The sequence below is a fragment of the Lipophrys pholis genome (genome assembly GCF_963383615.2).
Source record: "Lipophrys pholis genome assembly, chromosome: 14".
NCBI classification, from domain to species: Eukaryota; Metazoa; Chordata; class Actinopteri; order Blenniiformes; family Blenniidae; genus Lipophrys; species Lipophrys pholis.
The window spans coordinates 13,995,921-14,022,062 of NC_137633.1; the positions used below are offsets into that span (position 1 = coordinate 13,995,921).

General features: G+C 41.9%; 1 protein-coding gene across 8 annotated transcripts in view; it reads left to right on the forward strand.

The window, feature by feature from the left end:
* Positions 1-2,480: 2,480 nt before the first annotated feature.
* The window catches only part of dtnbb (dystrobrevin, beta b), a 34,575-nt gene continuing 10,913 nt past the window's right edge, over positions 2,481-26,142 (forward strand). For 2 of the 8 annotated variants that reach the window (XM_080479465.1, XM_080479466.1), the window contains exons 1-11: positions 2,481-2,676; positions 5,174-5,220; positions 6,806-6,873; positions 7,116-7,196; positions 7,320-7,533; positions 9,616-9,701; positions 10,371-10,525; positions 10,654-10,759; positions 11,888-12,054; positions 14,626-14,750; positions 22,024-22,098. In XM_080479465.1, the coding sequence (XP_080335591.1) occupies positions 6,807-6,873; positions 7,116-7,196; positions 7,320-7,533; positions 9,616-9,701; positions 10,371-10,525; positions 10,654-10,759; positions 11,888-12,054; positions 14,626-14,750; positions 22,024-22,098 (1,076 nt within the window). In that variant the 5' untranslated portion in view covers positions 2,481-2,676; positions 5,174-5,220; position 6,806. Of the gene's footprint in view, positions 2,677-2,768; positions 2,989-5,173; positions 5,221-6,805; positions 6,874-7,115; positions 7,197-7,319; positions 7,534-9,615; positions 9,702-10,370; positions 10,526-10,653; positions 10,760-11,887; positions 12,055-14,625; positions 14,751-22,023; positions 22,099-26,142 lie in introns of those variants that run through there. The other 6 variants (XM_080479469.1, XM_080479467.1, XM_080479471.1 and 3 more) reach the window with 6 other exon arrangements.

The following is a 26,142-nucleotide window of genomic DNA, read 5'->3' on the forward strand; positions in this document are numbered from 1 at the left end:
GTGTGTGTTTAGAAGAGCAGTTCATCGAGGCTTGTCTCGGGGAGGGAGGACGGGTCTCATGGGCAGTCACCACCGTTTCTTTTTTTTCTTTTTTTTTAAATGTCATATTTGGCACTGGGTGTATTTGTTTAATATGTCTGTGTCATTCTGTCTCCATTTAAACTCTGAGTGAATGTAATATAGTAATCAACACTTGTAAACAAAGTGTATTTTATCAGACGTTATAGACTATTATGAATAAATAATGCAAAGGAATGAAAGCATGCGCCTTTTTTTTTTTTTTTTTTTTACAATCACAGATGGGGTATGTTTAATTGCACTATTGAAGCAGCACAATGAAACCTACACTGTTAGGGGAACTGCTTTATGCAGCTTTAGTGGGTGGTTTTCATAAATACTTAAGTTGGATAGAAATAGCAGCACAATTTCTAAGCCTGCGTGTTAAAGTCAAAGTAGCAGTGAAAATCTTACAGGCTCTTTGCATTGCGTTCCATTATTAACCCTTTATCACGAAAGTGTGGCTTTCTCTCTGTCATGGCACTTGATTGATGTATTCAATTTGAAAATATGAAAGAAAGGAAACCGAGTTTGAGCCCTTAAAACTATTTTCCCTTACAAACATAGAGCCAATGTCGCTCAGTAGTCATACTTGGGGTTTTTTTATATGCAAATTATGCATCACAGAGTAGTGGAGCTAACCTTTTACTGGAATCCAGTCAGAAATTTATCCAGATGAGGGACATTTTATGTTAATTCTGGTGGTTCAATGCTGATTAGCAGACTCTGTTTGATTAAAAATGAAAAGCACATTCGGGTGCTTAGTCACACATTTTGTTCAACTTTTAAGATTTTGCAATATCCCTCAATCACGCTCTGGGCTTCAAATCTTCCATTTGTAGGTATTTTGATGAGTCTCCCTTCAAAGGCTTAAAGGGGTCTTGTTAAGATTCTTCATTAAGATTTGTATTTAATCCTTAAGGACAAAACATTTGTCTACTTCTCATCCTTGAAGCAAAGTATTCTTGCATGTATTTCCTTTGATCACATAATATTTCGTTGATGACTGGTGTTGTTAAAGGTAGACAGATCCCCGAAGAGCTTACATGTGGCCTAAAAGAGAATTATGACAGAATGGTGCTCCAGGGGTTAAAGTTTGAGAGGGAATACACAAAAGGGAACTGCAAGAATGAGTCATGAATCCCTGATACTACGTAAGCCTGTTTGCTTTTGCACTCCTGTTGTCCTTGGTTTTGTGAATGGACTGAGCTTCAATACATGTGAATAGGAAGTCTATGGTCAATACAAGCTCAGTGGACCTTTGTTTTTTTTGCTGCAGGCAAAAGCTACAGTGGTTTTCAAGGATGATCATCTTATACTACCAACAGAACCACAGTTGAAAACAGTATTTAGCATCAAGGACCAGATTCCCTTCCAACGAGGCCATTTTCTATTGGAATGTGCATGTTTTTGCTGTGGCAGAATAGATACCCTCCAGGATTTCCCACCTTCTTCCCACAATCCAAAAGACATGCTCATTGGATTATTTTTGGAATGTCAATTGATGACAAATGATTGTCCCCTTCCTTCATAAGCCTCTTCCTTTCCCTGGTCCACCAAAACCTAACTTTAAGTTGTCTTTATTTACTACACCAGTCGGTGGCCTTAGGTATCCTAAAATGCACCAACATATTATGAAAAAATCCAAAACCCACTTTGCACACAAACTAAAATTTACAGGACTGACACTATAGTAAACAAAATTTCAGATTGAAAGCTGGATTTTGTTTCGCTTTTTAACAGCTTTAAACCTCCAAAATTGCTGATCGATGGGTTTTTATTCGTTGAAATTGCTTAGTTGCTTGTATATCACACATGGTGTAATTTGTACTCAGGAATGAGTAAAATTACAGACAAGGAACAAATACTGATAAAATGGCAAATAACTAAAAATGCTTCTCATTTACAGTACTGTCGGTGTTTTAATGCGTTGCTCATCTTTGAAGAAAACAAACTGCCAAATCCCTGATGCTAAGTTTAGGACTGCCCTACAAACCTACATCATACCTGCAGGGCTCTCACGTGAGGCTGTTCACTTGCATTGTGGGAAATGTAGGCTTCTGGGATTTTTATTTTATTTTATTCCAGCCAGTAAAAGTGATGAAACCGTGACATCAGCTATGACCTTTTGTCTTCATCGGGTCTGTCTCCTCTGAGTCCTTCGAACTTAAAAACAAAAACAAAACAAGAATAACTCATTTGATTCGAAATGAACTCTAAGCTTTTTTTTTTTTTTTTTTTTTTTCCTTCTTCTTCTTTTCTGTACGTTATGCTGCAGACCATAATTCAAAGACACAGCGGTTAATAGTAGTGTTGTGCCTTTAACCAGCGTGCGTGCGCACATGCGTAAAGTGTAGTAAATGGCGCATGGCATCTCCGTGCCTGCCTGCCTGCCTGCCTGCCTGCGCGCGCCGTCCTCTGCTGCCGCTGGGTCGCTGGTGATGCCGAGCGGAGCGGGGCGCTCGTTACGTCTCTGCGTGCGGCTACAACCGCAGTAGCCGAGGTTGAAGTCGGATGAAACGGGCGAGGGGCTCGAGACACGATGATGGATGGTGCGAGCTGTTCCTCATCGGCCGGACAGCTGTAACGTCGGCGGAGACGCGCGTGGATTTATCAAAGGTGAGAGTGCGACTGTGAATCACGGAGGAAATACCCCCCCCCCCCCCCCCCCTTCTCTCTTTCTCCATCCACTCTCTCTCTTCTTATTCACCACTGTACCGCTCATCTTCTCAATCTGATGCTGCTGCTGCTGCCGATGATGATGATGATGATGCTGTAAACGCAACCTGCGTGATTTTCCTCCGGTAAAGGCCAGTTCGCGCTCTGCTTTGGAGAATGTGAAAAGATGCGGGATTGCTATTGTTTGTTAACCAGAAAAAAAAAAAAAAAAAACCTCCATCACGACAAGAAAATTCCCATTTCGGAAATAAGGTAAATATTCAGCTTAAAGCAGCAATATGGCTGCGTTTGTATCTGTGCCGTCGCTTCAGAAGTGTTTTATTTTTTATTTTGTTGTTGTTGTAAGTATTGCGGTGCTGCTCAGTGTGAGAATTGAGGCTGGTGGAAACCGAGAAGTGGATGATATCAGCGGCCGGGAGATACTGCAGTAACAGTCCTTATGTTGACTCGCCTCAAAAGGATGTTGTCATTACCTCGATACCGAAGGTGCGGTTACAGTAAAACGCACCTTTCCCAGGCCTCTAATGGTTCACACTTCACTGGGAATGTTTTGACACGTCAAATGTCACGAGCCTACGCATTGGGTATGTGCAAATGAGTGCGTAAAAAAAAAAAAAAACCAACCAACCCAAAAAAAAAAAAAAACAGCCAGCCATCCATCCTGACTCGTGTCACAGTGAGCAGACGGATTGTGGTCTGAATGCGCTCTGGCCGGTGGGTTCATTTTGTCATGAATTATTAAAAACTTGCCTCCTTATCTTACATAAAATGGTCAACTCATCCATTAAACTGTCATTTGCTGTCAGGCACTGTTTACCCCCCCCCCCCCCCCCCCCCCCCCCCATCCCTGAACACTGAGTGCCAGAGCTGGACCCAGGGTGCCTACTCATGGATTTCTGCAGTTACTTCATGCTGAATATTTACAATGAACCATTGTGTTATTTTGCTGACATGTGCCTGCAGGTTCTCCCACTGCACACCAAATATTTTTTTTAACCATTTCCTTTCTGACTTACTATCCCGAATAATTACAGTTTGATTTATGTTCATATTCCGGCTTACGATATACATATATATATATATATGTTGTACAGCAAATTATGTTGTTGCGGAGCTTTCTAACTGCTGTTTGCTTTGAGACACAATGTCTTATTGCTATCTTGAAGAGCAGCCATTTCTGCTGGTTGTTAGATGAGTGTTCATTAGCACAGTGGAAGATGAGTCAGGCAGCTGCTCCCCCAAAAAATTAATTGGTGATTTTCTGGATAAAAAGTAGTCCAAGACATTTTTTATAAACCCTCTCAAACAACAACTCTTATATTTTGGGCATTTTGATTCTTTCGCTAATTAAAAATTATGTTTTTAATTTCACCTTGATTGTTATAGTTATTATGAGCAGATAATAAATATAGAAATGCACATTTGGGGCATCCTCGCCTCACATCCTGTTTTGATTAATAGCTTAGAGGCCTTTTTTTTTTTTTTTATAGAGTTTGCATGTTCTCCTCATGGTCCCACATTTTCCACCAACAGTCCTTGTGTGAGGTAACTCGGCAGCAAGTGTGTGTGTGTGTGCGTGTGTGTGTGTGTGTTCGGTGAAGGTCTGTCAGTCTGTCCATGGTGTACGCTGCCTTCACTCTTAGCTGGGTTGAAACAGCATCGATGGAGGGATGAGTTTACTTGTTATTAAAAGTAAACCTGAGGTGCAGGTCACTTGATGAAAGGACATGTTCTGGTGCCTGTCAGCAGCAATAAAGTCAAAGTTACACAATTGTGTCTGGAAAGAGACTCTGTGGATCAATGCGGGAGGATTGTCTTGAGGATGATTGTTGATTTAAATCAAAAGCAAGAAAAAGAAAAAAAACCTTTGTCACGCAGAGACTTCCTGAGGCTGGTAGCAGAACCTTGGCTTCTTTGGTCATGCTCTGCTGATCAGCTGACCCGCCCGCCCTCTTCTCGGTCAGTGAACGCACCCTGCGAACACACATGTGATCCGGGCATGTTTGGGCCGCCCGGGTCCCCTTTCGTCCGAGGCTCTCCCGGGGACGCCGGGCGCCCGTCACTCATTGGCCGGCCGTAATGTGCCCTGTGTCCGTCATCATGAAGTGGTTTCCTTTGCAGCTCAGTTGGTGTCATTAGCCCACAGGATGCAGTCACTGCTGGGCTGCGTGTCATGGAGAATTATCATTTGCACAGACCACGGGCGCTCGAGTGCTCCCCAGCCGGCTCGCCAATATCTGTACAGGAGGCGAGGGAGGGAGGAAACAAAAGCACAAATTGAGAGTTAATGAAGCCCTTGAAGAAGACAGTGACGGGAGGTGTTAATTACTTATATAAAAGTCAACTGCATTTTGTCAGCGAGGAAGAGCTTATCTTTCACAGCGACGATGGCGCAAAGCGCCCTCAATAACCCTCTGATGTGTCTTTTCCTTCTTAGGGTCGGTGTTCGGGGCTTCACTTTGTTTGACGCTCACTCAGTGGCAGGTAAGTGACTTTTAGAAAACACGTTGCATTTATATGTCACATACACTGTGCATGATAAGAGTTATAGTATTGCTAAGCACAAAACGATTGGTGAAATTATTAAACGCTCAGAATGTAGGTTTCAATCGATGGTTTAAAAACAACCGAATGTAATTTCTGCACATTAAAACGTCTCCCGTGTGATTAAAACTGCCGCCGACTCGGGAGAAATCGCTCCTACACTCGACAAAGCCGACGCTGCTGCTCAAAGAGACATCAAGAAGTATAAAATGTTCAACAGCTGGGGCCTCTCAAAAGCGACAAAGCTGACATGAGCTTTTTGTTTTCACCGCAATGAGCAACACTTTTTTCTGTTATCTTTGCAGTTGGATTAACTCTTAAATATGTTTCGTTTTGCAGATTTTGAGAGAAAACTTTATTCATCCCAGAGGGAGGTTCTTTGTTCATATTTAGCAGGAACCCTTCTTCTTGTGTCGGTGCCGGATGTGAATAAACTGACTTTCTCTCAATGGAGGAAAGTCACAGTGTAGAAGCAACCTGCACATGCAGTCAGTGTCAATTTCAACGTCACATGGCGATGCACAAATGTGTGCTGCCGTTAAAGTTTCCAGTGCATTTGTTTGTGGAGAAAAAAAAGTGCTTGAGCACACAAAACTAGTCTACTGGAAATGGGGAGTCAATCATTTTTAGACAGTTTTGTTACAGATGTGCACTTTGAAATGGATCAAATTTACGGGATTTCTAAAGTAGAAATGGGGAATTGTGGTTGGTTTTAGTGATTTTCCACAGATTGTTTTTTTCTCTTAAATATAAGCAGCAAATTAGGGCGTTCATTCTGGCTTTTAAAGTCTTGAAATATCTATTAATAACTCTGTTAGACCCAAAATTTTAAATTGTCAAGTTTTGTGAAGAAAGCAGGTCAAAAGGTGAAAAAAGCTCTGCAGTTACAAAGATGATATACGAATAGAGTGAATAGAGTCCTGAAATCCTGAAATGTAATTTATTAAATGTAATTAAACTCAAAATGTAATAATAAAGTGTTAAAATGATTACACTACGAGGGAAAACATATTTTTTAATAGGTAATATTAAAAAGTTTTTACGCTTTGGGCTCAGCATCTTTTTACATTATCAACCCGTTATTACATCTCGGGCTTTTATTACACATTTTTTAAAAACAATTTGAGCTGTTATTACATTTTGAGTCGTTGCGACATATCGGGCTCTAACAGGGCTGTCAAAATAAACACATTAATGCAGATTAATCCATCTTCTTCATTTAATCAAATTTTTAAAAAAATGTACCCGGTTACAGCAGCGCAGGATGACCCATTATGCATACTCTGCAGGAAGGAGTTTTTTCTTTTCACCAAAGCACTTCCAGTTTAAAATACCACATTAACGCGACGTATAGGTTAGCCTGGGCTTCTGCTGACTATTCAGTTGCAGGCAACACTGAATTTAAATCTTACCCGGTCCTTTTTTTTATTCTGAATCCGAATATCTCTGGACAGTAAGTGGAGCTGTTGCCTGTATTACCTTGTTGCGGTAAGCGCTGCGTGCTCTTGTGTTTGATGTGCCCCAGAATGATCGAGGAAGGCAGTAAGCGAGGCAAGGCCATGGTGGAGAAGCGGCAGCTCTTCATGGAAATGAGTGAGTAGATTCGACTGAGGAAAAAAAAACTAAATCTATTTTGGCTGTCCATCGTCGGCTCGTGTAAGTCTTTGATTGGCTCCAAGTTGCACGGGAGATGTGTGGTCCTTCACACGTATAATTCCTCCCACACAAAGGCAGTTTGTATGTTTCCGTTCCGCTGGACAGCCTTGCAGGCATTTTTGTGTATGAGCTTTGGGAAGTAAAGATTGAAATTGTTTTTGCTGTTTCCGTTTTTTCAGGAGCCCAAAACTTCGATGTTATCAGACTGTCAACGTATAGGACGGCCTGCAAGCTTCGCTTCGTGCAAAAGAGATGCAACCGTAAGAGCTTTTCACCTGTCGGGACACTGTAACCATCGGGAAGCATTTGTTCTAAATAAGAATGCCGAGCTAATTGATTACCCTCTTGTTTGCCTGCATCCGCCATGCCCCGCTCCCTTTCAGTTCATCTGGTGGACGTATGGAACATGATCGAAGCCTTTCGTGACAATGGGCTCAACACGTTGGACCACAATGCTGAGATCAACGTGTCCCGCCTGGAGACTATCCTGTCTTCCATCTACTACCAGCTCAACAAGCGGCTGCCCACCACCCACCAGATCAACGTGGAACAGTCCATCGGGCTCCTGCTCAACTTCATGGTGGCCACTTATGACAGGTACGGGCCGGATGTCCAGCACAGAGGACGGACATAAAAAACTCCCAAAACATGTACGACCCTGGTTTGTTTCAGCCCGGGTGGAGTTTGCATGGTCTCCCTATGTGTTTTCCATGTCGTCACTCAGTCCAAACAAAAATTAGGCTAATTGTTGACTCTAAATTCCCCATAGATCTGTGTGAGTGTCTCCATCGTCACGTGACCCCGAAGTCGGATTAAATAAATGCAGGATGTGGATTAAAATATGTGTATCTGATGAGAGTACAGGATATCCTACATTGATTTTTCATTTTGTGTGACATGTGACGATCAAATATCTAAGAGAAATGGTGCTTTTCCTCAATCTACCTGCGTACAAATACATATCAGCGGATCATATCTGATTCGTCACAGGATTTATGCCCCTTCCGACTCAAACTGAGCAGTTAAGGGTTAAAGACTTACCCCCGGACCAACATTTAAGATGCTGATATAGAATCAGCAAATTGTTTCGCATCAGTAACATCAAACAAATTTTTTTACCATCAAATAACCGCTCCACTTCTTTTGGGAGTTTTAACGTACAGTATGTCTTTATGAGGACAGATCAGCCTTGTAGAGAGAATATATCAGGGGCTCAGCTGGATAACATCACTGCATTAGTATCTTCTGTCAGAGCCAGAATCGGGATTTTAGAGATATTGAGGTCACGAGACAAAATCCACCACTTGACGCCACTAAGATGCTCCAAAATCGTTTAAACAGTTGGATATTTCAGACTTGGACTTTCCATATTTGATGGCTTGGGTTTTATTTATTGGAACCAGCTCAAAGAAATTCACTAAACTACACTATAAAAGATTTATTAGACCCAAATGCTGAAAGAAAAAAAAAAAAAAAAAAAAAGTCTCTGATGTGAGGATTTGATGCTTCTATTTGGCATTTCTTTGGGTTTTGGCTGTCACTCATACAAATTGATAAGCGATTCTCCACTTTCAGAAGATTTATTTCCATATTTTTACAGGTAACCTCAAAGGAAATCCTACAAGAAACTATACTGGATCTTCAGAAATAGTGAAATTAGCTCCATAGAAATTGCCATGTAGCTGAGAGAAGATTATAATTCAACCCCCCCAAAAAAAAATCATGCAAAAAGCTGCTGTATCTCAGTAATCCTGACAATAAGCAGATTTGTGTGAGAATAAGTGCGGACACCAGCGTGTTGCTGTGTAAAAAAGGAAGTCATCTGAAGTACCCTCGGCGGTGCTCCGCTGTATATGCCTTTCCTTAATGCCTGCTTAATGCTCGAGGACCCAGACGTGGTGCATCCTGCAGCAGAGAGGTTTATTATTGACCGTAAAGCTCTCCCTCTCTCATTATTGTACCTTGTGTGCTCGGATTGATCGGCTGCCCGCCCTGTCCATTCACGGACTCATTCAATTGGTTTACTTTTATCTGCGAGGCCATTCGGCGTCCTGCGCTGTTATTATTCATGCTGTCGTATCTCTGGGAAACTTTGTGGAAATGACTGAGTGCGATCACAGGAAGTGGTTTCGCTATCCCCGTCCCTCAGGTCCAAACCGAATTAGGCAGGAGAGCTTTCATGCACTCTGTTACCTCTGCTCGGAAGTGGGAGCTAAACGAACGTAAAAATGAAACAGCTGCTCTCCCTCTTGGCAGGTTAAAACATGTATAAGGAGAATAGCGGCTTAATAAAAAAAAAAAAATCCCAATGAAGGCCCGAACAGCCGTGTTCATATCTTATTTAACATTTTGATCATGATTTTTGGCTTTTTATTCACTTGTGGATGCAATATTTAGTGTGCTGACATATTTTCCATTACGTTCTAACTTATAATTTTCTGTTTATTAAAGTCTTTCTTTAGGTTTCCCTCTTTGATTACTGACCTTAGTAGAATTCCCTTGTTAAATGATGACTCTTCACGGACTTCAACAAAACCAACAGCAGAAAAACTCTTGGATTAATGTCAATTGGATTCCTGATTTAAAGTTTTTATTTAGAAAAACTCCTATTCTGTTGTTTCTCTGTCATTGTGTCACGTCACTGATGAACGATCTGCTCTTTCTCTTTCTGACTTGCAGTGAAAGTCATGGGAAGCTGACCGTTTTCTCAATGAAAGCCATGCTGGCAACGATGTGTGGGGGGAAAATTGTGGACAAACTGCGCTGTAAGTATAGTTTTGAATCGAGATATTTAGAAACATACTATATTTAGAAATGTGTATAGCATTTTCTAAATCAGTGCTTCACGGCTGTTTTTTTTTTCATCGGACCCCAGGTCCGGAACTTTTTTCTAAATGTTAACGCCCTGGTTAGTTGTACATGGGACATACTGATGTGGACAACAGGGACATATCTTTCCCCCATCCTCATCTTTTTGTGGCCAGAGAGTCACTTTGCTAAACTTAAAGAACATTGGTTTTACTGTGTGTCCAAAGAGGAAAGAACCACATTTGAATACTTTAAAACCATATTAAATTAAAAATCTAAAGAAAACTTTCATTAACCCAGTCACCAGTAGTCCATTCTACTTTGTATTAGAAGTTCTCATTTACAATTCAGCACCTTGCTGGAGAAGATGACACGTTTGTGGCACGAGCAATGATGGAATCTCCATGGAACGGGTTTCCTGCAGTCGTGGGACAGCTGACGTCTATATGTAGTTGCTCAAAGTTGACACACGGGGGCACTGCTGCAACACATATGCAACATTCATTCGCACTCACTTTCACCTTCAGATCAGTGCATTGCACTGAGTGTCTGTCTGGCATCAGTGTTGAAGTGTGCGCCCTGTTTGTGCTGGACAAATCAAAGCTGGACGTTTGCTGTTTTTCCAGATATATTCTCACAGATCTCTGACTCGAGTGGAGTCATGGTGTTTGCCAAGTTTGACCAGTTTCTTCGAGAAGTGCTGAAACTCCCCACGGCCGTGTTCGAGGGCCCTTCCTTTGGCTACACGGAGCACTCGGTGCGGACATGCTTCCCTCAGCAGGTACGAGGAGGAGGAGGAGGAGGAGGAGGAGGAGGAGGAAAACGCTGAAACAGTCGTTTACTTGATTGTGAAACTTTTTTAATGTTGCACTTTTCAGTGACTACATGCTTGTTTGTGTTTGTATCTAGAAGAAGATCATGCTGAACACATTTTTGGATGTGTTGATGGCAGATCCCCCCCCACAGTGTCTTGTATGGCTGCCGCTCATGCACCGACTTGCAAATGTTGAAAATGGTAAGTGGAGGGTGAAATTTCACCATATTTCTTACTTCTGTTTTTACCCAAGTACATATTTTAGGAGAGTGAATGAGATCAGTTCATGAGGAAAATCAAAAGAAAGCTATGTCTGCAAATCAAACCCTAGTAGATCTTCGGTGGTTGGGACACAGTTTCTACGATAAAGGAGTGGGCATGTAAAAAAAAAAAAATCATGTGCTTTCTCTAAAATAGATTGGAAACGAGTCCCATTTATCTGCAGCTGACTGAAAATGCTGATCGTCCAAAAGCTGTTTTCCTAAATTTAGCTGCAGTCACCTCTAGCTGATGCTCCGCTGTCTGCAGCATTGCTCCTGCAGAATGACACACATTGTTTGCGTGATGGTGACGCAAGATCTTGAATTGATTCATGCATCAGGAACGGAAAACTCTCAAGGGTCAATAGTGGAGCATGACGTTTCCATTTCACTGACATGTGAGGAGTAAAATCACCTGATCTACATTAAAAAGATGTTTACATTGATCGATCACTGTGTTGTTATTTGTTTGTTGCTGTCATCATTTTCTATGGCATGAAATCGCTTTTGAAGAAGATTTCCCTGATGTGATCTCTTATATCTAGAATTTTCGGTTGTAGTGTCAAGAAACAAAACTTTATAAATTCGTCCATCGTTTGTCTACTTTATCAGTGTTGGAGTCAAAAAGGACTGAAGTTGATTATATTTGACTCTAAAGGCAATTTTTAGTCGCCACCTACAGTGGCAAGCATGTATTTGGATCTTTATCATCTGTGTAAATGTTTCTTGAACCTTTGTAAATATATATATATTTTTTTTTATCAGATTCACATTTTAATTTCATATTAGACTCATGTTCAAAAATTGTTTTATTTCCTTGTTAAAAATAGGCAAAAAATATTCACAGAATCAGTCAGACAACTCTGAAGTCCATAGAAATAACTATAAATATAAAATATGGACAAAAGTTTGAGTTTATTAGCTTAAAATTAATTTACTAAACGTAAAACTAAAAAGAATGGACAGGTTACTTTTTTTTTTTTTTTTTCAAACCTGAGGATAGAGATACCACCGCTCTGATGAAGAAAAAAAAAAGAATCCCTTGTGTTTTTTGTGTTTCTCCGCTCAGTCTTCCATCCGGTGGAATGTTCTTATTGCCGGAGCGAGAGCATGATGGGTTTCCGGTACCGGTGCCAACAGTGCCACGGCTACCAGCTCTGTCAAAGCTGCTTCTGGCGCGGCCATGCCAACGGCCCCCACAGCAATCAGCACCAAATGAAGGAGCACTCGTCATGGGTAAGGGAAAGAAAGAAAAAAACTGCTTACGTCTTTCTCTCTCTTTTTTTTTTTTTTTTTTTTTTACATGATACTGCTCAATTTTGTGTATATTTTAAAAAAGTCAATATCTGCCTGAGTAGATTCAAAGAAATCCCTGAGCCATTTTATGGGATTTTACTCATTTTGGCAAATGAAATGGTATTGATGGTATTTTCTATGTTGCCGCTTTCCCCCCTGAAGCTCAATCATTACGTTTTAAATCGAAACAAGGGAAGTGATAAACTCCCCAACAGCGTCTGCTTACGTGGCTTCAGGACGGCACAGACACTGGCCTGACAGCACCAAACACAAAACACCGTCTTTCATATGGGAGAGAGAGCGTTGATCAAGGTGTCTCCAGCTCTCCTGGATGCTCCGGTCAATTTGTGTGATTGGTAATTCTGTGATACTCGCCTGTTTGACGCATTTAGTTTCCAACTCTCGCCTCCACAGCTATTAACCGGTAAGATCATTGGACGCAAAGAACTCATTTATCTGTCCATGCACTAGTCATAATCGACATCTTCAGTTCTTCAAACATTGGTACACCGTTGCTGGAATTCTGGAAAATTCGTGGCCTTTAAAAAAAAAAAAATAGATGTAGTTTGAAATGATTCATGTTTAAATGAAATTGTGAGGCTATGAACTTGTAATGTGTTTCCTCTTTCCGACAGATTTCATACTAATGATTACTTTATCAAATCAATTAGGCACAGAGATAAGCCTTGTCACTCAAAAATGTCCAAGTTTCCATTTCAAAAGTTTCCTATGATATTAACTGTACAGCTATTAAGTTTTTATTACTCTCAGATAACATTACAGTATTACTTAGGGGAAAAAAACGATGACGTGTGACATTTTTGTCACTTTTTTGGTGATTCTGTTCATGTACGTATGAAAAAGGAAGAATAGTTTAATCCACCATTTCTTTTTAGAACAATATGAAAAGTCTGCAAGGCTTTCGATTTAGAAAGCCTTTTTTCTAAATCTCAATTTAGAAGGTGATTTTAACCAACAGTAATGATCCAACAATCTAGAGGCCGCTACATCAAATACATCAAACTCAGTCACACACAAAGAAAAGGCGAACTCCTCCCAGAGCTGGACCGCAACCTGGGATATTTTCATTGTGACGGAGGAGCACTAACCACTACACCACCGTGCATCCCCGGCAACAATCCAATCAGAATCTAACAACCTACGTAGGTGAGATGAGTCCAAAGTCTCATAGTGAGAAAGGTTTATAATAAAAGTTGAAAACAAAATTGTGTTCATCAAGATCAGAGGTGTGAGTTGAAGTTTCTTCTTAAAAAGACCGAAGCGATTTAGATTTTCAGTGGACGGATATTTATATTTGCTTAAACATGACTTTCCCTCTAATAGGACGTCCTCTGTGGCGAGGGTGTGGTCTGTGAAGGCAGACGGACAGAAAGAAGAACTTTTCAGCCGTTTAACTTGAACATAAATGAAATGTCACAGGGTATTAGAATAAAATACAATGAGTTCCAGCTGTGAAAAATGAGCTCGCAGACTTCCATTGAAAGGAAGGCAACACAGAAAACACTAGAAGAGCGGTGTCGTTTTATAATAAAGAATCACTGCACAAAGGGAAGTTAAGGATTGAAGATGAGGGGTTTTAACAAAAGTCTCACATGTTGCATGCAGAGGCCGAAGCATGTCAAGCGATAACTGAAGTAAACTATATGAACATTATACATAATACTTTCATTTTTCATTCTGCTGTATGAAGCCTGTATGAACCCTAATTCATCTGGACACGATAACTGTGTTCCAAGATAACAATAAAAGGAAAAATGAAGCTCCTCATGCAAAACATTTGAATAGAAAACTCACATGTTGTACATCCATACATATCTTGAGGTTTTATTTATTTATTTAATTAATTGATTTGTTTGTTTGTTTATAATTATACCAGAGCCACGCGACCGGGCAATGCTTATTCGAGCTGAAACATATTTTTAAAGGCAGTTGTAACCTGCGAGGAGCAACCTCATTTTTAGATTGTAGTTAAATACATATACGCTTACAACCACATCAGAAAAACGTTATGGATGTTTTATTGTGCGTTTATATTGAAGGTATATAAAGTCGCAATGATCCTGACGTTTCTGCTGGCTGAGCAATACACACGATTTGTTGACCTTTATTCCTCTTCACAGCTGAAAAGCAACCATCTGTAATTGTCTGACGTTGGAGCGCTTATAAATAATGATTCCCATTCATCCTATGTGACGTGAATGCAGCATAATCATCAAACTGCACGGGGCAGCGTCGGGGCAATTTGAATTAGAGTAGCCGACAGCTCACGAAGGAGGACATGCAAGTCCTCGCTGAGTGGGCAAAAAAAAACAAAAAAACAATAACACTGCTGATCTGCACTTTTGACAAAAGCAAGTAAACTGTTGACCCACTTATGGAAATGGCCTATAAAGGAGCGTGAATTTGTTTCTACTGCTTCGCCACGTTGGCAGCCGTTTGTGTAAATACATAAGGTTGACGGCTTCTCCGTTTGTCCTGTCCTCCTCACAGAAGTCTCCGGCCAAGAAGCTGAGCCACGCCATCAGCAAATCCCTAGGCTGCGTCCCCATCGGCGAGCCGCCGCATCCTGTGTTCCCCGAGCAGGCCGAGAGGCCGCAGGAACTCACCCACACTGTGTAAGTAAACCCGCCCCGGCGAGCAGGTGATCTACGGTCGGCCCGCGTCATGTAACTGCCTCCATTTTTTCCATCTCGCTGTCACACATGACTGATGTCGCGCCGTCTCACTAAAATGTCAAGCCCCTGATTATTTGCTAACGCGGAAAACGCTGATATACTACGCAGGTTCGGCGGCCGCTTGCCGTTAACATCGCACTCATCCTCATCAGTCTGCTGGCAATGAAACGGGGATGGCGGCATAAATCTCACGTTCCCATGGCTTTGCGGCTCCTGGAAGTCATTATAGGAAACGCATTATTTTCTGCGCCTGTCCCAAACCCTCATTTACATTTCAGTTGAAAAACTGTACCATTTCCATAAGCAATTTCCCTACCTACTTGGTCTTGAGTCTACACGACTAAGACCATTGTTGCTGGGAAACTCTGATGCTTTCTGACCAGCAGAAATCCAATAATGTTTCCGATTTTGAGGGTGGGTGGATTCATGTTTTTTTTCTTTTTTTTTCTGGTCCATGCCATTAATGGGATCACATCAAATCGCTCAACTTTCTCATATGAGCTTTCAACAATTCCCATGGCACATTTCATAACAAAATCCTGCTTCGTATTCCAGTCACGACCATAAATCCTAAGCCGTCTGTATATGCTCTTGCTGCTGGCAAGTGTCAGTGAGTAATTGATAGTGAGCAGCATCACGGGGGAAGAAAGTAGCTCCGTGAATGCCAAAGAAATCGACACAACGTAAATAGATCCGCGTGCTTTTCTGTATCAGCCGCTCGATTGATACCTTCCTCTCTGAACCAGCCAGGCTTCGCCCACCGCCAGCAGGAGGTTTTTTTTCTGCATTGTGCCCAAACTTATGCATTTAAGATTAAGTTTGCATTTGCATGAATTTACAATTCATCATAGTGTGTGTGTGTGTGTGTGTGTGTGTGTGTGTGTGTGTGTGTGTGTGTGTGTGTGTGTGTGTGTGTGTGTGTGTGTGTGTGTGTGTGTGTGTGTGTGTGTGTGTGTGTGTGTGTGTGTGTGTGTGTGCAGGGGGGGGGGTTGTCAGCTGTCGACCCGGATGTTTTCCCTCCGACTGAGAGATGATGCGATTGGATTAGCTCAGGCAGTATAGGCTGTGTAGCATGAAATTACATCACACAAGCAGATTAATATTGATAAAAATAACATTTGAGGCCGGAACTCTTTCTGATTTTTGCCTTTCAGTGCCTCCAGCAGGCGCTAATACATTTCTCTCTCTCTCTCTCTCTCTCTCTCTCTCTCTCTCTCTCTCTCTCTCTCTCTCTCTCTCTCTCTCTTTTTAGTGATATCAATCATTTTAGATTCATTTAGGACTTTCATTGTAATTCAGTGTTTTTGCAGAAATCCATAATTAAATCAACTCTGTGTGAGTATAGTTGTCCCCGTTGGAAGTACTTATTTTAAATGAAAACTTAAAGGTCACAGTGTGCTGTGACGGGACGCAAGTGATTTCTTATCGTCATGATGTGAAAACAGACACGTGATGATATGTGCTGTTGGATTTTTAATCATTTCATTATTAGTATTCAGAAGTATTGCATGTGTGGATTGTGTTTCTAATTTTTACTCCAGAAATTATTTCCACGTTCAGTCACTTTTCTCTTCATCCTTTTAATGATCTCGGGTTAATTGTGAGCGAGCTGGAGCATCAGTGTAGCTTGATAGCTCTAATGTTGAAAAGCAGAGTGTGATTGCATTGAAGAGTTAAAATAAATATTATTTCCCCTGTTGGTTGCACAGAGTTGTGAGAAATAAGCTTTATTTTCCTTTTTATGGACCCCCTGTCATGCATGGACAGGAAAAAAAGTCGATGAAAAGAAGAAAAAGAGTGCATGTTCTAGAGGAGTTTTAAGCATATTCAAATATGCATTTTGCATCACTGGTCACAATATAATGCCATTCTGAATTATACAATACTGCTTGAGGTCATTTTTCTGTCCTGAACCATTAATACTCATAATCTAAATGTAGATTTCATGCTTGTATGGGACTCTGTTTCGCTCTTAAGTTATGCACTTATGTGTTCACTCTCGATTCCTCTTCGGTGATACTTTTTGGCTTCGAAATCCTACAATCCAAGACTTTATTGGACAAAGTGCTTTCTCATGCTCTCCCTGTTGGCCTTTCAAGGTTGGTGACACTGTATGTGTGCGTTCACTGACTTTTGAGATAATGGATGTGACTGTTGACCCCCTTTTACTTGTTTTTGATGTGTTTTAGTCCCTGTTGTTATGTCTGAGGCGGAGGACATGTTTACCAAAAGTCTTTGCCTTTTGTGATGGAAAACAATCTATTTTTGGTTGCAGAAGCATTTGTGGTTTTGTGCGGGTGTGTGTGTGTGTGTGTGTGTGTGTGTGTGTGTGTGTGTGTGTGTGTGTGTGTGTGTGTGTGTGTGTATGTGAATCTTATGTGTACAATGAAGAGATGTCCGGACTCTGCTTGTTGTCTCAATGACAGACACATATTATACATATAAGCACACATTAGAAAACATCTGAGGTCATTTAGTAATTTTGAATATGGAATGAATAATCTCGATACGGCTTGTGTAATCCATCCAAAAATACAAAAGAGGAGAATCGAGTGAAGTAGCTCCATTAAAAATAGAAAAAAAAAATGGAAGGCTACTACAAACGTGCTAGATTATTTATTCATTGTAATAATGTTTCATGGCAACAAATGTTATATCATTCGAAAGCTTGATTATTTCCCTGTGACACATTTGTGAGAACTGTGGATCGGTGTGACTGAGTATTTTGTATTGAATTGTGCGACACTGGCCTCACACCGTGGGGTTTGTCAAAGACTTTATCTGCAGAAGTCGTTAGTGGAGAGGATAAAACTGGCTGCCAATCCTGAGCTCAGCTGCATTGACCACTTGTTGGATCAGCTCGGAGGAGCCGCTCATGCCAGAGTGACCAACACAGCCGCGTTGGCTGCAACGCTGGTTGAAGAATGGGCTGCCGTCCCACGGCTGGGTGTGAGCGCCACGGGGAGGTGCCAGGCTGCCGCGGATGTGTCGGCTTTCTTCGCATCACTACTGAGGATTCTGTTTGCTCGGTGGATAAACCCCTGAAATGGAACTGTCAAGAGTCAAACAGCAAAGAAAGGCTGTTTGGTAGAAAAGCTTCTGTGATATACTCACATATACTCATACTGCTCATCCCACAAATGCATGTAGCAGACAGCTGCAATATGATTTAAAATGGAAATAATCCAGTTTTTTAATGGTGTAGAATGTATTGCTGTGGTGCATTGTTCCGATAAAGAATCAGTCAACCAGACACAAATTTCCTTAACTTTCGTGTGAGGTATAGTTTTATATTGTGCCACATATAGTATTAACTATATTCCACAAGGCATTTAAATTTGATCACACTTGAGCTATTTGTTTTAATTCAATGGCGGTCATTTGTAGCTTTAAAAATTAATTATTCTGTTATACTTTACTTTTGATCTCCATGAATTATCAGTTACAAATTATCAAGCAAAAACAACAAAGGCTTTAAAGTATTTCAGTCTATGTGTAACAAACTACAAAATGTATGATTGGATGGAAATTGGAGAAAATCTGAGATGCTTTTGTTTTTGCAATGAGGGCAGGTTGGTCTGCTTTTGTTTTCACCCTCTGATTTCTGTGTACGAAGCTTATAAACACCTTCCAACTCTGCTAAAGCTCTTTGAAGATCCTCAAAAAAACAAAAAAAAACAACACATTTTGTAGTTACATGGAAGATTTATGCTAAATCATTTCTTGGCCCAGAGACGAGTTAAATATCTGTGAAGCATGACTGTTCCTTTAAATTCAACTCACCGGTCGTAAATCTTTCACACTCTTTATCGCCAGAAGGAAGAAGGACTGGCGCTAATAAAATAAGTCCTATTTGCTAATGGTCAATTTCAAAGAAATTATGGGGGAATACAGTAATTATCTGCGTACCGTTCCCATTTTCCTGCTGGCATACGGAACTCTTCCCTGAAACTGGATTCCTTAGATAATTAGTCACAGGAAAACTGCCAGTCCTCCAGTTTTATATGTCACACTTCATTTTATTGATGATACTTAAGAGTTGAGGGGAAAAAGCCCAAACCAGTGCAGCCACATGCCAATCCTGACGAGTGTAATCCGTGAGGAGGTGCTGTTTCATATGAGATATCCATCAGTGTGATCTTTCAGGTGTGTGTGTGTGCGTGTGTGTGAGGGCCGAGTAAAGCTCTGAGAGTGAGTAATAGTGGCAGATTCAGGGTAGAGCGTCAGGTCTGATCAAAACACCCAAATCGAACAGACATGAGTCTCCCACTTGTCCAAAGCATCAAATCGTCTTCAGACAAAGTGCAGCTATTCTGACACCGTTGTGAAATATTTACTGGCTCGTGAGAGCACAAAAAAAAACAACAACAGTGAGCCGAGCTGTGACTTTTTCCTGCGCACACAAACTGTCAGTGAGATTCTTTGGGATTGGAGTTTTGGAGTGAAGTTGTAGGCTTGGGACGCACTTGTCCCGTCTCAAACTTTAAGTCTGGGAAACGTCTTCTTCCCTTCAGACTGAGCACGGCTTCTGCCAAAAAGACTTTAGGCACCGAAATAGACTGCGGGTTGAAAATAGGCACCTTGCCGTACTTCGCATTAATGTCGAGCGCACACTGCAGCGTGAAATTCTCGGTGCCATGTTCAATATTTAGTAACCAGTTTTCCATATAATCCCTAGAAATCTGTGAAATGCTTTTCCTCTGTTTTACAGTCGGTTCATATTCCATCAGTGTCATTTCAGTGGGGAAAATAAGGCGTGTAATTCACTTTTCTGGGAGTGCGATCCATTGGATTTTTATGGCCGAGGTACTGACAGCCTCGCGGGGGAAATAGGAGCCTCTGTTGCCAGCAGGGGAGGATGCTTTTGCGTTTGCGTATTATTTTTAGCCGGCTCTGGGCGATTGAAGGCAGCCGTGCATCAGTCATCGTCAGAAATAAGGTGAACGCGTGCGGGGCTCCTACAGACTTAATTTTCCCTGTGCCCCTTGCCAAAGTGCCAAGTACATTGTCATGCGGTGCACGCAGGTAGCACGAGGCATAGCGCATTGCAGACTTTGATCTCCCAGTGCCTAAACGTTGCGCCGGTTCACTCCCGTTTGACCTCCGAGACGCCGGCTGAACGCCTCCACCGAGCGCCCTTAATCAGCATTTCTCTGGCCAGTGAGCCTCAAGGCTTCAGATGCTGTGAAGGACTGTGGGTGCGTGTTAGATTTAATCCCAAAACTCTGGGCAAAAAAAAAAAGTCATTCTCAGGCTTTTGCCTATCGGTTATCAACTCTCCATGAGTTATGTAGATGTTCCCTGAGAGGGCTGATGATTATTTATAGCAGGCGAGCTGTGAGGAGCTTTGACTTATGTAACCCACTGAAGGTAAGAGGAAGCATTAAGATATGTAAATGTAATTATAGTAGAGCCCGGTTTGTTAAACACTTTTTCTGCTGACTCAATGAGAGTAGATTTGCGCTTCTTCTTGTTCTTCTTCCCTTTTATTTATTTCTTTCCAAGAGCATTTTTTGAGCCAAAGACGTTTCCCTAATTTTCTAGTGTGCAATGAGTGTGTTCAAGTGAGGTGAGAAGACAGTGAGAACAGACAGCTTCAGAGGGAGACGGAGGAATGAGAGAGAGAGAGAGAGAGAGGGGGGAAAGAGAGCATGCGTGCAGGAGGGAGAGAGAAAATCTACATCGTCATAAAGTCATGTGACTGCCGAGTTTCCTTGGAGACAGCAGCAGTGTAGTACATTGAGATGCTCGCCTGCTCAGTTGAGGGCAGATTAGGCATCTGGCAACAGCAGCCGTCGGATGTATTTTGCCAGCCAGGCAGGTGCTAACTCTCCCCACAGAGGTAAGTTTGGTGCGCTCGTGTCTCGCCCTTCCGTCTGGATCTCACCCTCCGGGGTCGACTCTTGTAGTGTAATGAGTGTTAAATGGGAGGTAAACAATTTGGAGAGTCTGTGCTCGCACAGTCTGCAGAGGCAAGGCGCTGGAAGGGAACATGTGCAGGGCTGAGTAGTGACTCTGGCTGTTTTGCTCCTCTGTTATCATTCTTTTGCACAAGCAATGAGCTCGTATTGGTGCGCGTTTTCACTCCTGGAGGATCGTATTTGCTTTTGTTTTGATTATGTTGCGAAAGTCTTAAGGGAAATGTAAATGCATGGGCAGAGTTTTAAAAAAAACAACAAAAAAAACTGGCACGTTCAAATTACTACATGCATGTGAGATTGTCCAAAAAATGATTTGAATGTGATGTTTTTCTTTTTTTTTCTAGTTTTGTTTTTAGAAGCACTGCAATGTAGAGGAAATGTTCTACTTTGTGCCTGAGTAGCAGAATAACAGGAGCAATCAGTGGCTCATTCTGATAGCAACATCTTGTACCATGTGGATATAAATAGTTTTATTTGGCCAAAAGTAATGCTGATTGGGGGAAAAAATAGTAGGACGCAATGCTCCACAGGGTTCTGCCTTTTATATGGTAATGAGAGCTTTAAATAAAAAAAGAAAAGAAAAAAAAAGAGAACTCAGTTTTAATGGAATCAAAGCTTTAGAACTGCAGAGATGCTGATTGTAGAGGTGCAACTACAGAGACATGGAAATCAACTGCTGTCGTGAGTGGTTGCTGTTTTCTGTGTGAAGCTGAGAGCACCTGAGATGTGCAGAGTGATATTTTTGATCTGATAATGAGACCCTCTGGTCAAAGTGTGTGTGTGTGTGTGTGTGTGTGGGGGGGGGGTTACGCTTCGGGGCTCCGATGAGCTCGCCACCGATTCCGCCGCCAGATGGACCCCATTGCTTTTGTTTACTCTCACAAATTACCTCCCACAATGTCACCTTTCCTGGTTTTTCACAGACTTCCAGTTTAATTAGGTTTCTTGTCTGCTGTTGTTGCTCTTGCTCATGTTAATTAGGTTTAAGCTAATAGCCTGAAAACATCAAAATCGCTGTTCCCGGAATAGACAATTATTTCTCCACAATTTTGAGTTGACTGGAGGAGTACAACATGTTGCTGGTTTTTGTGCACCACACTAAGTACTTTATATTGACCCCCCCCCCCCGCATGCTTTTTTTACCCTCTTTGGTTCAATTGGATTAAATGAAAGTCAGGATCGCTGATTCATGATTATTAATAACATGCAAATGCCCTCTCTTCCATTCCCTGGTGACGAGCACCACGGGCCTCTGCAGTGTAGCCTTAAAGACCTCTAATCTTGTCTTTTAGTCAGCCGAAACCAGTGGCCAACAACATGAACGACACAATGCTCATGTCCTCCGGGGCACCTACTCCTACTAAAAGGTAAGCAACCCCCAGGCTATAAATGTCTTTTTTTTTAAATATCATTCATGACCTGCATCTACACACACTTTTCGATGCGCACGGCGAAAGTAGGTCTTTTTAATCAAAGAGCTCAGAATAGGTGACAGCTCCTCTCTCATCACTGGAAATCACAAGAATAGCGCAGCAAATCAAACAGTTGTTATTTGTTCCTCCACACTTGACACACTTTTTTTTTTATTTTGCATCGGAGCAGCATGCCCTTGTGAGTGTATTTTTAGAGGAAAATTTGTTCCACCGTCATGAAGAACATGTGAGCACTCCCACTTTAAACGCCCGATTTGAAAAAACAGATTATGATAGAGCTGGAGCCTCGTCATGGAACCAGATAGCAGACCAAGGTCCCGTGAAAGCAGCTCAATTGTCCTCTCGTTTTCAGCTCCCCGCTTCAGTTGAAGGCCACCTCTGTTATTATTTACTTAAAGTCGTACTGTGGTTATGAGTGGAGTATTGGAGAGCACTCGGAGGGAGCTCTAACGTGTCTGCCCTCTCTCTCTCGTGCAGGTCCGGGCTGAGTACAATTTCTTTTTGTGTACAGTATCTCTCTAACACATCTCCCTGGCAGTTGGTGTTGTCAGAAGGAGACGGCCGTGGGACTCCTGGCCTCCCATAGCACATTAGCAGGGGCGATACGTCACTGTCTGCCTTGCAGAGAGAATAGAGGTGTACAAATCAAACCTGGTTAACATGAGATGTTTGACTAAAAGCCAGACAAAGGCTGTTTTGTAAAACTCGGGAAGAGATTGAATGGAGTATGAGTATTTTTCTGCCTCTTGTGCCTCTGGGCGGGATTATCATACAGTACTACTCCAAGGACCTAAGCAGCTGAAGGGCATTGTACCCTGGAAAAAAAAAAAAAAAGGTCTTGCAATACGCAGCACAACTGAGCCTTAAAATCTGTAGCTGGAATCAAGAAACTATTTTTAATTCTCGGACATGCTTCTCTCTCCTCTCCTTTTTTTTTTTTTTCCTTCTCAAATTTGGCGTTCAGTCTTGACAAAAGCGTATTTATTTACCCTTGCTAAAAGCATGGTAACAATCGATAGCAGATTAAGTTTCTTGCCGAGATGAACATTTTGTGCGGCGCACTGCGGTCTCCCGGGGCTGACAGTGTCAAGATTAGAGCTGGTTTGAGGGAAGCTGACAAGATAGGGACACCCGAGGCTGTAAATGATGCCTCGCATCAAGAGCCGTGGAGGTCAGTGGAAGACGTCACGTGTTGCAGCACGTACCAAAGCGAGGCGATGCTCTCTTGAGGTTTGTGGCAGTAATGAAGAAGCCCGATAACCTTTTTCTTGACATTTTGCTCTGTGAGTCAGAGCTGCTTTGGGAAGATGTCGTGTATTGAGGATGCCGTTGCCTCGGAGGGGTCATACCAACTACAAAGTCGCCATTTTTAGAGCAGAAATTGCGCATTAAGCCACTGTGACGAGTCCAAAACAGACTGTGACTTCTGGGATACGAGCAGGTGGCATTTAGGTTTGGTTGCCGAGAACCTGAGGAGAGTTCCTGTTCTCAAAGATAAAAAATGTTGGGGTTTTTTTCTATTACTATAATTACATGGAACTGGCCAGCCTGTTTCGACATGAAAGGCCCATGATGCGAAGAAGCTGCAGTTTAATAATGCAAAGCCCTGTGTGACTCTGCCTCAGTTCAAGTGCGGTCTTCTTTCTTGGAAACCTTTCAGATTTATTTTTTAGTCAGATGAAGAAAAAAAAACCCCCCAAAAACCCAAACAAACACAAAACTTCCCTTTGAGATGTCAGAGTAGATAAGACACCAAATGTCGCTCCGTCTGAAAAGTCGTCTTGGCTGCGCGTCTCGCCTCCATCACAGCCAGCTCTCCCCGCTTCGGTCTGCTCTGCTGACATGGCATCAGCTCCCTCCCACATCGCTCTCTCGCACAGACAATTGCTCATCACTGGCAAACCAACACATTTGTTACTGTTTAGTCATGCAGGAGCACAGCGGCGAAAGACAACATGAAAAAACAACGATGTCTGGAGCTCGAAGATCCTTAAACTCAGAACTGACCGAGGAGGGACAAAACCTGAGTCACTGCAAGTGGTGATGCAGCAGTTGCACTTAACTTAAGAAATGATTTCTTTTGGTGATGTATTTGAGAAGATTAGATTAAAACGTTAAAGTTCCGTTAGTCGATTCAGCTGATTTCACAGATTCCCAGTGAGTCACTGCAACGTGCACCATAGACTCAACTAATTCTTAAGCTAAACTTTCCCTGAAGTAAACGCCAATTATTCCTGTGTGATTATTAATCTACCTTAGATTTCCCACCTCGTGTAGTTCCAATCAGGTAAATTAACTTAAATTTTCACTGAAACAAATGGAGAAACAAGTACCAGCGGGGAGCTGGCAATTGAGTTTTACTCGTCGGTAGTGAAATGCTGTTGTGTCACAACGTGGAGACTGCTGCAACTATCTGAACGTCAATACGTCTCACTGAACATCAGTTACTAGTTAACATAAACATTGGACGGCAAACCTTTTCTGCTTGAAGCACTCGTAAGAACAGATTGGTTCCTAAATGGTTTGCGCCAGTGATTTAGGAGAAATGCAGCATTTACCAATATTCTGAAATGTTTGATATTCTCCCATCATGTTGGAGTCGCAGACATTCAGTTTACTGGAGCACAAAATCTGTATTTTTTTTTTTGTTAAGTTGAAGTACAACTCAGGAATTCAATCTCCAAATTATCTTTTTATCGATAAAATCTAATCCTTGTTTTAAATTTATTTTAGGATTAAAAATGAACAAAGTAGAGGTTTGGAGCTAAAGCTGGAGTTCCCAGGTTGAGATGGTTTGAACATGTGCTGAGGAGAGCAGCTGGATGGATTGGATGTTGGAGACGGAGCTGCTGAGTAGGATGAGAGGAAGGATTCTTGAATACATTGGAGGAGGACCATGGAGATGGTTGGCGTAACGGTGAAGGAAGCAGGACAGAGTGAGATGGAGGCAAACGATCCACCATGGCAACGACTAAAAAGAGCAGCTGAAAGACAAAGACGAAAAATGAGGAGGATTGGCGTGTCTCAGGCGACACGGCATCATCAGCATTCGTTATTTATTTTTTTCCTACTGCTTTGATTTTGCGGATTCTGACGCTGCCAAAAACGGTCTTTTATCCTTTTTTTGGTCTCGGTTAGCAGACCCTCCATCTCTGAGCTGGTAGATCTTTGTCTTTAATGCCATTTCTCTGTTTGAACACTTCCTGACAAGTCTGGGAGCTCATGTCGCCTAATATGGAATAATTGGGGTGGATGATTGTGCAGATTTGTGATTTTCATGATTTCTCACTCATTTATGTACAAGAGGACTCCATCATGTCTACGAGGGTCATTTGCGCAGTCATCTGGAGTTTAAATTGTCTCTTGAATGTGATGTAAGTAGGCGAATAGTTATGACTAGAGTGCAAAAATGTTGTCGGGAAATGCTCATTCAAACTTGGGAAAACTGGACAGCAGTGATCAAAAGTCAGACCTCCTGCATTGGTCTGAGGACGCTAAGCAGAAAATGCTTCAGACACAAAAGCATCTGGGAAAGATGCCAGTTCTAGAAGGCTTTAAGCAGATCAGGCTTCTTTCGTCTGGATCCTGGCTCAGACCATCAGGTGGTGTCGAGGAACTCCCCGAAGAGCAAGAGACAGCAGCAGCTCCACGATGATGAGCCAAAGGATTCAGCCCAAACTTAGCGAGTGCGAATGAAGAATCCAACACGAATATGCAGATCGCGCTTCAGATTGAAGATCAGACAACGATGTATTGAGAAAGTCCAAAAGAGAGAATAATTTCTTGATATTTAGCTCCAAACATCTGCTTTTCCATGTCTGTGCAGTGATTTTGGTATGGTTTTTTTTTTGTAGATAAAATTTGTTTTGTCAAGTCAGGTGAAGCTATCTTAAACACGCCACAAAGTATTTTAAGATATCATCACTGAAATAAAAGGAAAAAAAAAAGACCCTTGAAACCCTCGAGGTAGGAGCTGAA